Consider the following 13249-nt stretch of genomic DNA (forward strand, 5'->3'; position numbering starts at 1 on the left):
CAGTGATACCTTGGATCCAAAGAAGGTTTAAAATTTAGAGTTTGAAGTTTGAGTCGAGTCTGTCTACTGTACATCTACCTACAGGTTTTAGAATAGGCTGCTAGCTACAAATGTATGTATATATAGTTGGCCTGTGTTATAAGAATTATTATATTGCAATGCCAAATTAAAGTTGAATCCTCGTTGGTAATATCCTGGATCCATTAGTAATACATTGTATGCATGAATTCCTGCTACATACATGCATACAAAATGTATATACATGTACACATGCACATGTACAGGCACAAAGTAAATGTACTTTGTCGTATATCCGTTTGTGATAATTGAATTTAATTTTTTGTTTTAATTCTTCATCTTTCAATGAAAGATGAAGAATTAAAACAAAAATGAACTGATTAAGTCTTATATCAAATAAATGCATGCAAAATATGTAAAAAATAGAACCCATCCGTGGATCAAATACATTAAAAACACCACTCTGTATTTTCACATGGTACATACACTTAAAATGTACATTACATATGACATTACATATATTACAAATACACAGTATTTCTCGCTCTACTCACCAATGAAATCCAACATTTTCATATTTGCAGCATCAATGTCATTCTACAAATTCAACTGGATATAAAAATAATTGCAAAAATACACATATCTTATCAATTTCACGGTCGTCCATCGCTGAATATTGTTACAATTCCTTCTTGTTCTATTCCAGGGTTCTTCTCATTCAAGATTCATGAGTTTGTTTATACAGGATATTGGTAATTTCGCGCGCATACACGGAGACTTGTTCCGCATTTAGTATCCGTCGTCAAAACGCTTGTAAAACGACGATGTTTATTGTTTGCATTTCAAACATCCTGGTAACCCAAATAACAAGCATGCAAAACTGAAAGTAGAGACGTGGGTATCAAACTAAAGCGTGTAAGTATTATTTAATGTTTAAGTCTACGCCAAGTGGTGGAAATATGCTGCCTTGCAAAAAGATAAATACAAATAGAACTTAATGACAACGAACAACGCGGGTTCTAATTCATTCAGTTCTCTAATTATATTATATACACATGCTACTTTCAAAATCATTCAAAAATTAGACTGCACTGAAGTATTTTAAGGAGTTTAATAATGCATACACTAGAGCCCGCATTGTATATACTATCCTGACTAACTTTGCTTAGGACAAAAACATCACAATTACTACCTGTACTGTAGTTCATGAGCACCAGAGGTTTATGGACATTGTCATTGGGGATAATAATTAATTACCTCTGATGCGTTCATGATATAAAGAAATATTTAAAAAAAAATTACCAAAGGCTAATCAAAACCTTCATTGCAACTCTCATTTGGTAAAACATTAACAATTAAAGGTATAAGATCATTGCTACATCATTTCATTTGTTTTATAGTAATACATATTGGCATGCAAACGATCGAGATGCCAGACAACTAGAGAGTGATGGCTGATCCAGAGGCTGCCTGTCAACAAGATGTGTTCGACTTTGACCTCATTGAAACCGGTTGTTATGGGAGTGTTACAGCTGTCGCCAAAGACCGACATGCAGTTAAACTCAAACATGCCTGGCCGAAAAAGACAGTAAGTTATAACTTATAATTAATCATTTATTCAATGCATACAATTACTTATAGGTTATAACAAATAATTAATTTCTTGTCAACTTAAACAGTGCTTACAATTTAAATATTCATCTGTAGGTTTCTATTCAATGTAATCTGTAAAGCCAAAAGCTTAATTACATTTCTCATCATAAAGGATTTGTCGTTTAGATCTTAATTAATTTCTTTGCAATAAGTTCATTTATTCTAAACACAGACTTACATGTAGATAATAGTCTGTGTTCTAAAATATGCATGATTCAATTGTGACAGATATGACAAAGAATAACATTATTTTGTCAGTCAATTAAGAAAATTAACACTATGCACACACAATTAGATAACTGTTTGAGAAATATAGAAATTACAGAAAATTTTATATGAGCTCATCTTTGCAACTAGCTTCCAGTAGGACTGCCCCCTGTGCTGCCTGATTGGAGATCAGACGTGGAACAGTACCTCACCTGTCCAGAGAAACTACCTATACATGACACTGCAAAATCCCAAAAGTAAACTCACAACTCATTACTACAATGTATATTGATCAGTTTTGATTGTAATACAATGCTTGCAAGTTATGATACACTGTTACAGTACAAATTTCCATGCCTTTATATATATTCTGGTGCTTTAGTCCCCATTTCCAAATTGTGTATCACCAAGTCATCAATTTTTCAAAATTCTGAATCCTGATAATTTAATGGCTAGGAGAAACACAGAATTTCAAGCAAATCCAAGTACATGTATTACTCTATTTTCAAGTGATACTGTAGGAAAAGTAAAATTAAGTTGTAAAATGTATCAGTTCTGTTAAATTATTAATCTTTGTGGCATATTTTTAGTAACTCTATGCAATTGATTTAGTAAGATTTAAAGGAGGGAGTTATGAAAGAACAAATGAACTGAAAAATACAGAATATCTCACCAAAATAAGATATCTGTTAAAGAGGCTTACCCGCAGACGGACCGGTAAACGGCACATCTCCGATCACTAAATAAACTTCAGTACACGTTTCTATGTGACAAAATTAGAGGCTTTCCGACTTTATTTCTTGAAAACAATTACAGAATATGTATTTAAAAGACGTTTTAAAACTCAACCTGAGAGGGAAATGTATGGAATATAACGGCAAATCTTCTTTGTAAATTGCCGCTGCCTTTGAAGTTATCACTGTGCGGCACTGCGCACGTGCTTGTTTCTTATAAAACGCTGAAAAGTGATATTAAAACCTCATTTTTAATATTATTTATTAATCGCAACCCGCAATAAGTCCCCGCTATAAAGTGGAGTCTAATTTGATTGACACATCAAAGAAAGAAGCACGTGCACAGTGCCGCACAGTGATAACTTCAAAGGCAGCGGCGATTTACAAAGAAGATTTGCTGTTATATTCCATACATTTCCCTCTCAGGTTGAGTTTTAAAACGTCTTTTAAATACATATTCTGTAATTGTTTTCAAGAAATAAAGTCGGAAAGCCTCTAATTTTGTCACATAGAAATTAAATGTGTACTGAAGTTTATTTAGTGATCGGAGATGTGCCGTTTACCGGTCCGTCTGCGGGTAAGCCTCTTTAAGTACATGACTATATGCATGATTTTTAATTAAAACTGATTTTAGGAATTAAAAAAAATAATCCTATTGTTATAAATTGTTTTTTTGTATTTGATAGATTCTGGCCTAGGGAGAGTTGTCCAGACAACCTATACTCTGTTAACCTGTGTCCACTCCAGACGACCATACAAGTGGAGAGGAATCCAACCACTGGTCAGCTGTTAGGATACAAAGAGGTCAGTCTTCCACCTTTAACTGAGTATAAATGTTTTACTGTTAAATTTGTATTTAAGATACGAAAGCATTATGTTTTATTACAACTGAGCCACAATAGGTGTTGGGGTAAAGGTATTTATAAGTTTTTAAGGGATGCACATCCAAACCTGGCCATTTATGATATAATTTCCATCATTGGTTAACAGATATCATCAGTATAATGACCTCTAGTTCAAATGAAAAATGATTGCCCTCATAATTCACAGGTATTCAGCCTCATTGAAAGACTGACGTCTTGTGAAGAGGCATCTTAATGATATTACCAATGTATTCTGGTGTGAGAAGCTACATAAGAATTCATTCCCGTCTTGAACTCTTGACAGTATATATAGCTATATGTCACATTATAACATGTCATTATCCTATTTTATTGTGCGATATGAAGCAAGATATGCTTGTTGTACTTATGACTGGTGGTTCCGTTTTCACTTCCCCAGTACTCACTTTGAGAACATGACATTACCTGGATTTGACTAAGTTTTACATGGCAGATATTGTCCATGAAGCAAATGACCCCTCTGGAACACCAGGGCCTGTATTCATGAAAATATTCTCATACTACAGCATGAAATAAGTGCTCAACACAACTGCCTTTAAACTCGCTTAAATCAGGACATATTTGTTAGTTTAATAGAAAAACCTAAACATGAAATATACCATCTCACCTGAAGTCTTTTTGAATTTCCCTCAAATCATTGACAAAATATTGATTCAGATATCAGATTTATCACCAAAAAGATATTTAGTCTGAGCACAAAATATCTATTTTACGATCAGTATGGTTTCATGAATGTCTTATGCCCTCTTTTTTCTGTGTAAGCAATTTTTGGATATTTTTGCCTTTGTTTTATGATTTCCTTTATTTGTTGGTATTTGATTCGTTTCTACATGGAACATATACTTGGTATGAAATTCTGCCTTGTAACTTTGTTAATTTAAAATGCATACCAATTGCAAAGGTGAGCATCAAATGCATACCTATTGCAAAGGTGAGCATATTAGAGTATCATTGTGTGAATGATGAGTAATAAACATTATTGTCATGGTGAATGTTACTGCTGAGTTTGATATAACCTGTTCAATACCACCACCCACAGGAGTACTTGACCGACACAGGAAGTACAGGAAAGACCTCCCTGTCACTGAAACGTGCCCCAGCCGGACCCCCATCACAGGATGTCCGTGGCAACACACTCAATATCCCATTCTGGCCAGGTAAGCGCCTCACATATTATAGAGGTTCAAGGGATGTTTCTCAGGGTCTTAGGGTCAAGATTGGCAAATGTAAACTTGATTTATTTTACAACAACTGCGAAACAAGTTATTTCTACTTATTTTAATCATGCTTGTTTGCCCCCATTGAAGCTTGTTAGGGGTCTTACTGGGGAGGAAACTGTGATACCCAGAGAAAACCCACGTCAGGCAGGTGATCCTGTACCTTTTATGTCCTATTCGGGGAATCGAACCCCTGCCACCTAGGTGAAAGACAAGTGTGTTACCACTGTGCAAACTGACCACCCAGATGGACAAAAAATATGACAAAAAAGTGTTTTCTAAGATGATTAGGGGCCAAGTTTAAAGGAAAATTTGTTACTGATTATTTAATATAAAATTGCATCATACATTTTGATCTGTGTCTTCCTTCTATGACGACTCAAATGTCAGTGATGCTAGAGACTAAAAGTATGGCAATCCCAATTTCAGGATTAAAAATTAATATTGATAAGACAGAAATTGTATGGATTGGCAGTAAAAAGTATAGTCAAGAGAAATTTCTACCTGAACTAAACTTGAAATGGGGAAAAGAAAAATTCACTCTATTAGGAATAGATTTCAGCGTTGATCTACATGAAATGATTAAAATGAATTTTGATAAGAAAATAGTAAAATTAAAAAATATTATTACTGCTTGGAGCAGACGTAACTTAACTCCAGTAGGTAAAATTCATTTAATAAAATCATTAATGATCTCCCAATTTAATCATTTATTTATTGCTCTACCAAACCCAGGTGACAAGATAATTAAAAAAATAAACTCTATTTTATTTGAATTTTTGTGGCATAGTAAAGTGGATAAAATTAAAAGAGATATTATTGTACAAGATCAATCTCATGGGGGACTAAAAATGCTCAATACTCAAAATTTTGTTGATTCATTAAAAATTGGCTGGGTTAAGCGACTGTTTCAATCTTCAGGAAAATGGAAAACACTACTAGAAAAATATTTAGACCTAGATAAACTAATGAATATTGGAGGGAACTATATAGATCTATGCCAACAAAATATTAGCAATTCTTTTTGGAAAGATGTACTTAGGGCTTGGTCAAGATTAGATAACTCTACTAATATGAAAATAGTCAAAGGGAAAGCACTCTTGCATACACCTGTCTGGCATAACAAAAATATTACAATAGGTGGTGGAACAATTTTCTACTCTAAGTGGTATGAAAAGGGTATTTATGTCATTGGTGACTTCTTCAAAGATGTAAACAACAACACTTTTTTCTCTTTTAATGAATTTATTCAAAAGTATAGCATTAACACTAACTTTTTGAAATATAATGGAGTAATATCTGCAATAAAAAAATGTTTACAACACTTTGAATTTGATTCCACTAATTATAACTTTGTATATCCAGTTTTACCTAGCAATATTGCAATATTTCTTAATATTAATAAAGGCTCGAAGATATTTTATGATATTCTAAATTCAAAGAATGATATTACTGCTAAAGGGAAAGAGAAATGGTGTAACGTACTTGATTTCAATTTAAATGATTGGTGTAGTATATATACACTTCCTTTTACAGTAAGTAAAAACTCACGATTACACTGGTTGCAATTTAGAATATCACATCATATCTTAACAACTAATTCATTTCTTTTCAAAGCCAAACTAACAAACAATCCATTCTGTAACTTTTGTAACTCAGAAATTGAATCAATTGTTCACCTTTTTTGGGAGTGTGACCAAGTTCAGAATCTTCTTGAAGGTCTAGATATATTATTAGATGCATTATTTATTCCCTTTAGACTAAATAAAAAAACAATGCTTTTTGGTAAATATGATGGTGATTATAAAAATCCATCCTTTAAAGTAGATAATCAAATTATTTTGATTATAAAACAATACATATACAGAAACAGATGTCTGCATAAAGCTTTAAATATCAACTCTTTACTCTATTGTATCTATGATCATTATAAAGTCAGAAAATTTTGTAGCTCTAAAAAAGGGGAAAAAGAAAAAAACAAATGTTTGGCTGAATGGAGAAAATGGGATAAACTTTTGCAGATTATGGAATAATACTTTTTTAATCTGTTTTATTGACTTATACATTACACATTTATTTGTATTAAATATTAATAATCGTATACATGTGGTACCTTCTTCTTTTGCTGGAATCCCAGTGTCTGACAATTGCAGTAAATATATATAATTGAGTTAATCTACATTTTTAGTAACAAGTCTACCATCCAGTCCTTTCCTCTTTTGGCATAAATTGTGTAAAGTATGATATTTATTTTTTTTCTTTCTTTTTTTTGCTTTTGTACTCTCTTTGAATAAAATACTTTAAAATATTACAAAGTACTCCCTTCCTTTTCTTCTTCTCCTTCCTTTCTTTCTTCCACTTTTCATCCATCTTCTCTTCCTTCTCCTTCCTTTCCTCTTCTTTGTGTATGTCTGTATATGTCTATATGGATTTTTGTCGTTTTGTTCAAGATTAAATAATATAAATGTTATGATTTGTATCCTGTCCACGTGTATCTGTGTTTGTTTTTATCTTATACCATTGATGTTAGGTGTGTATGTATGTTAGGGTGAGAGGGTGAAACCATATGACGTTAAATATGAAAGGTTTTGGAAGAATATATAGTGTGAAAGCTGAACAATTGAGTGAATAGATGCAATATACATAAATTTGAATGTCAAAAAGATAGAATGTAGAGTGAGTGAGTGAGTAAGTATGTAAATGTTTACGAAGTAAAATATTTATATGTACCTATGTATAATATGCCTTGGAAAAATAAAACAAATATAAAAAAAAAATAAAAAAAAAGTATGGCAATCCTGAGGAGAAATTGGGAAAATCAAATTGAGCCTACCGGTATACTTATCAAAGTGATCAGGCTTTTATATGCAGTGAAGCAAAATAGTTTTGGATGCGTAACTCTTATTGCCAGTGGTTCAACACATTATCGCATTTAATCTCATTGCTCTATATTAAGTGCTATGTTTGCTGTGCGATTTAATTTGTCTTTGATAAAAATGTGTTTTCACTGAAGGAGGACTTGATGAACCAGAGCTAGAAAAGACTACAGCAGATAATGTTGACGTTAACTCAGAGCTGAATCTTGAATCAGGTATATCGACTGGAATACATTCATATCAATACTGTTATAAATAATGTTTTATAGTTGTGACAGGTCTTAACTTCAACTATGATTTTTTGTTAACTCATTTTTGATCAAAGAATGACCAAGGGAGCATTCATTTTTCACAGAAATTCTCGTGTGATTCTTTCTCGCCTCTCACTCCATGCTGCCAGTATATCCATTCTTCTCATTTTCCTGTGTTTTCTCGTCCACTTAAATGCCTTAATATAGCGCACAGTAAACCCATTATTAGTGATAATATTTTTATTCCTAAAAGAGTGATACTGTCACTTTTAATGTCTAACTTAGATACTAATTTTTCTCATTACTAATGCCCATTTCTTTAACCAGATCTCCTGACTGTAGCCCCAGGAATGAGATCTGGAGTAACTTTTGACCAAGGTAACAAGAGTTCAGAGGTCAAGAACAGTTCGGACCAATCAAACACACCTCAGTCTGTAATCAACCTGGCAGACATCCTAGCTCAGGATATAGATGACCTTGACCTTGGTGAGGCTGAAGATGTGGAAGAACCAGAAGAACCACAAGAGGTTAAAGTTTGTTATTTAAAATTTCATTTTCAATTTTTGAAAAATGTTCATACCTGGCTGTGATATCAATATTAATTATGTATTTTTCACCATATAGTCATAGCATATATGTATGTTATTGGAAGGCATTTAAAGATAAAAATTAATTTTGTTGGGTGCAACTGCTGTGGGTAGAATATGATGAGAGTCACAACAGTTGACATGTTTATTTAAACAACTCTTTATTCTAGATAATGTCACAGTGAACAGTTGACTTTGACGTCACTGCTACATTAAGTTTGATGTCCAGAGTTGACGACGTCAGTAACACAATTCTCCACAACAACAATAAAACATTTCTTGATTATTTCACACATTCTAAACATTCTTTTGTCAACAGGGTAAGTAGTTAAATATGTTTTTTTTTATTCTGTCAGAACAAAACATTCAGATTCATTTTTAACTGATTTATTTTGCCTTATAGTTTCCAGGCATTTACCTGTTACATGAGTCTTGATATCCATTACAGAAATCAGAGACCGTTGAGATTAAGAAAAGTGAGAGTCTAGAAAACTTAGTACAGGTAAATTTTGACATCTTGTTTCTGCATGTTAAATATTTTATAACTTCTCTTAAATGTGCTTTTATACAAATTGTACATGTTCGCTACAGGGTAAATACCAAACAAAAAATACAGAAACATGGCAAATACTGGAGACTGACATGGTGTCAACATAAAGCATATCCTATAACATGATATCTGGTACATTTGCTGTAATGAAATAAAAAATGAGGAAATAAAGAAAACATATTTTATAAAATAGTAAGCTGCTGTTTATTGTTGGAAAATATTTCTTTAGACTTTTAATAGGTATATTTCCCTCCATAATTGTGCATATTTCATGAAATTGCTGTATTTTTTCAAGAAGTCGAAATTCTGTTTGTCATTAATTTGCTTTAAAATATATATGTATTTGTCGTTAATGGAAACAGACAACTGACAGAGGCTCAGAGACAGAGAAAGTCGATGTCAAGGTCAAACGTGTGGCTAAGGAAGAATGGGCAGTCAATGTAGATATTGACGCTCCAGTGGAGGACTTCTACAAACGCATACCAGACATGGCATACAAAGTAGGTCTGGGTTACAAAGATGCTTGAAGCATGGGAATACTTATTATTAGTGTGAAGTTTATTATGATGAGTTAATTGGAAGGGATGTGCTGTCTTTTTCACGATGCCTTGTTAATCATAATATCCAGTAATTAAAGGTCAGGGTGTAAAGAAGTCGTCACAGTAAGATTTTTAGCCCACCATCATCAGATGGTGGGCTATTCAAATCGCCCTGCGTCCGTGGTCCGTGGTCCGTCCGTCCGTCCCTCCGTCCGTCCGTCCGTCCGTCCGTCCGTAAACAATTCTTGTTATCGCTAATCCTCAGAAAGTACTGAAAGGATTTTTCTCAAATTTCATATGTATGTTCCCCTTGGTGTCTAGTTATGCATATTGCATTTTGAGACCAATCGGAAAACAACATGGCCGACAGGCAGCCATCTTGGATTTTGATAATTGAAGTTTGTTATCGCTATTTCTGAGAAAGTACTGAAGGGATCTTTCTCAAATTTCATATGTATGTTTCTCTTGGTGCCTAGTTATGCATATTGCATTTTGAGACCAATCAGAAAACAACATGGCCGACAGGCAGCCATCTTGGATTTTGATAATTGAAGTTTGTTATCGCTATTTCTGAGAAAGTACTGAAGGGATCTTTCTCAAATTTCATATGTAGGCTCCCCTTGGTGCCTAGTTATGCATATTGCATTTTGAGACCAATCAGAAAACAACATGGCCGACAGGCAGCCATCTTGGATTTTGATAATTGAAGTTTGTTATCGCTATTTCTGAGAAAGTACTGAAGGGATCTTTCTCAAATTTCATATGTAGATTCCCCTTGGTGCCTAGTTATGCATATTGCATTTTGAGACCAATCAGAAAACAACATGGCCGACAGGCAGCCATCTTGGATTTTGATAATTGAAGTTTGTTATCGCTATTTCTGAGAAAGTACTGAAGGGATCTTTCTCAAATTTCATATATAGGTTCCCCTTGGTGCCTAGTTATGCATATTACATTTTGAGACCAATCGGAAAACAACATGGCCGACTGGCAGCCATCTTGGATTTTGACAATTGAAGTTTGTTATCGCTATTTCTGAGAAAGTACTCAAGGGATCTTTCTCAAACGTTTTTGTAAGTTGCCCTTGGTCTGTAGTTCTGCATATTGCATCTTGGGACCAATAGGAAAACAACATGGCCGACAGGCAGCCATCTTGGATTTTGACAATTCAAGTTTGTTGTCGCTATTTATCAGAAATTGCTGAAGGGATCTTTCTGAAATTTCATTTGTAGATTGCCCTCTGTGCCTAGTTATGCATATTGGATTTTGAGACCAGTCAGAAAACAACCTGCCCGACAGGCAGCCATCTTGTATTTTGACAATTGAAGTTTGTTATCGCTATTTTACAGAAGGTACTGAAGGGATCTTTCTCGAATTTCATATGTAGGCTCCCCTTGGTCCCTGGTGTTGCATTTTCGGACCAATCCGAAAACAACAGACAGCCATTATCGCTAAATCTTAAATTGTTTGCAAAGTACTAGAGGGCTGTTTCTGAATTTACACAGATTAGTAAGACTTAGAGGAAGGGAAAAGTAGAGAAAAGATCAATCTGACATGGAACCTATAAAGATCATTCAATGGTGGGCGCCAAGATCCCTCTGGGATCTCTTGTTTACTTATGAAATTTTTATTAATATAACATAAGTTAATTTTGATAAAATTTTATATTAAAAAAATTACAGCAAATACTGCAGTTAATATGGTCTGTATACCCACTTAGAAAATACAGAAGATATTGAATCATTTCCCATGAAATATCAACAGATATATACATATATTCTATCTTGTAAGTAAAATAGATATGATATTCTACAGTAAGCCATTTAAATTTCATCTATTATTTACTTTATCTGTGGGATGAAAAACTCTTAGAATGCGCTGAGAAAGCGCTGGAATTGGTGGCATAATCTTTAACGTTGAATTTTATGACATCACGCTTAACGAAAATACAGTACCATTCTGAATGGGGTGTTCATCTCAATATTTCAGGGTTTTCGGTAGTTACCTAGAAAGTTGTGCCTACAATACTGTTATCTAATGATAATACAATTAAAAGCTCTAATATATACCGTAATATGTAGTGTACATGTGCAGCAAAATAACCTCTCATTCTACTCCCGCTCGATTTTGATCTGCACCGAAACTTGGCGGGTTCCGATTGAGGTAACGAACGAAAAATACATTTACCTCGTCAGTCAAAAGAAAAATAGAAATGGTAACTTTTAAATTAATCAGGCCTTAGACATGTGTTGTGTGGATATTTCAAGAATTAAGTAATTTGAACTGACTTTCAGTTATTTGTTTCGATGAGAGAGAAATCAGTCAGATCTCGCCGTGTTGGGAACAAGATTTCAAACATGGCTGCCTCTACTGTAGGCACAAGACTTTTCCTGCGGGACATGATTTCAAAGTTGAAGGGTATGGGATTGATTGGAAATATAGCTCATACACATGTTGTCTTAAAGAGAGCGAGCTCTCGTGCCCTTTGGACATGATGAGCTGCGCTCTTATAATTGTTATGCTATAAATTGTTTAAATAAATCTGCCAGAGGGACAAGTGGGCATATTTTTTTCTCAGTAACCAAGAGGTCCAGATACCTGGTATTGAGTCTTTAGTATGTTTGGCTGAAAGGCTGCCAGGTCTGTTGATAAATGACCTCGACTTACATTCATTGTCACAACAGTAAAATTGGCCAAAATCTTTTAAACAACCTCTTAGCAATAATCAAGAAGCCCAGAGACCTGGTATTACATCAGTAGCATGCTAGGGTGAAGGGCTACCAAATTTGTTCAAATGAATGACCTTGACATACGTAAATATCAAAGTTTACAGTGGTCAAATATGCTACGTCTTGAATGACTTCTTCTCAATAACCTAGAGGGCCAGAGGCCGGATATTGGACCTGTAGCATGCTGGGATGAAGGGCTACAAAATTTATTTAAATGAATAAACCTAGTCTACTCTCATTTGAATAAAATTGTAAACAGCTTAGTATCTGCATATATGACCTTGATCAACTTCAAAGTTGCATTAAAAGCTAGTGATAAGCAAAGCAAAGTGATACAGGCCCATTGAGCCTCTTGTGTGGTTTATATACGGTATATGGTATTAATAGAGGATGGTAATAATGGCAATTATTCACATTGATCAGTTGAAACCTCTCTAATTTGATACCCTGTCTAGTGTGGTTCACAAAATATTGGTCGGTTAAGACAAAATAAACAGGCTATTTGCAGTGGCTTTCATACTAATATGACATTACGTTAAAGTTTGATTAGACAGAAATTCAGAACTCTTAACACAAGTTTCACAGTACAAATGCTCCTGACCAGTATACATTTGACTATGACAGTGGCCGTTTGAGCTGGACGTCTTCCAGAAGCAAGCTATTCTCCACCTAGAGGACCATGACAGCGTGTTTGTGGCAGCACACACATCAGCGGGGAAGACTGTGGTGGCGGAGTACGCCATTGCTCTGTCCCTAAAACACATGACCAGGTATATATAACTCAGTATTATATAACTTCATTCCCTTTGATGTTACTGAATTAACCACAAAATTATCAAATTGTTTTGTATATTAATTTTACTTTATATTGACTTTAATATTATCTATATATTGTGCTTTGAAGATTGCTTTATCAATAAATGTGATAGTTTTGCCACTCAAGAAGAATATTAATACTTGTGGGTATGAGTTATAGGAGAAAACTT

The 13249-nt window shown here is 34.0% G+C and overlaps 2 protein-coding genes across 3 annotated transcripts in view; one reads left to right on the forward strand and one right to left on the reverse strand.

The window, feature by feature from the left end:
• The window catches only part of LOC117322049 (whirlin-like), a 36550-nt gene extending 35795 nt beyond the window's left edge, over positions 1–755 (reverse strand). For both annotated transcript variants that reach the window (XM_033876777.1, XM_033876775.1), the window contains exon 1: positions 573–755. The gene's annotated coding sequence lies outside the window, so the exon portion shown is untranslated. The remainder of the gene's footprint in view (positions 1–572) is intronic.
• A 72-nt stretch (positions 756–827) lies between these two features.
• The window catches only part of LOC117322048 (helicase SKI2W-like), a 29873-nt gene continuing 17451 nt past the window's right edge, over positions 828–13249 (forward strand). The window contains exons 1-10 of the mRNA XM_033876773.1: positions 828–933; positions 1419–1606; positions 2029–2135; positions 3299–3416; positions 4554–4671; positions 7745–7822; positions 8186–8385; positions 8894–8947; positions 9358–9495; positions 12888–13033. Of these exons, the coding sequence (XP_033732664.1) occupies positions 1469–1606; positions 2029–2135; positions 3299–3416; positions 4554–4671; positions 7745–7822; positions 8186–8385; positions 8894–8947; positions 9358–9495; positions 12888–13033 (1097 nt within the window). The 5' untranslated portion in view covers positions 828–933; positions 1419–1468. The remainder of the gene's footprint in view (positions 934–1418; positions 1607–2028; positions 2136–3298; positions 3417–4553; positions 4672–7744; positions 7823–8185; positions 8386–8893; positions 8948–9357; positions 9496–12887; positions 13034–13249) is intronic.

This window comes from Pecten maximus, chromosome 2 (genome assembly GCF_902652985.1).
Source record: "Pecten maximus chromosome 2, xPecMax1.1, whole genome shotgun sequence".
Lineage (NCBI taxonomy): Eukaryota > Metazoa > Mollusca > Bivalvia > Pectinida > Pectinidae > Pecten > Pecten maximus.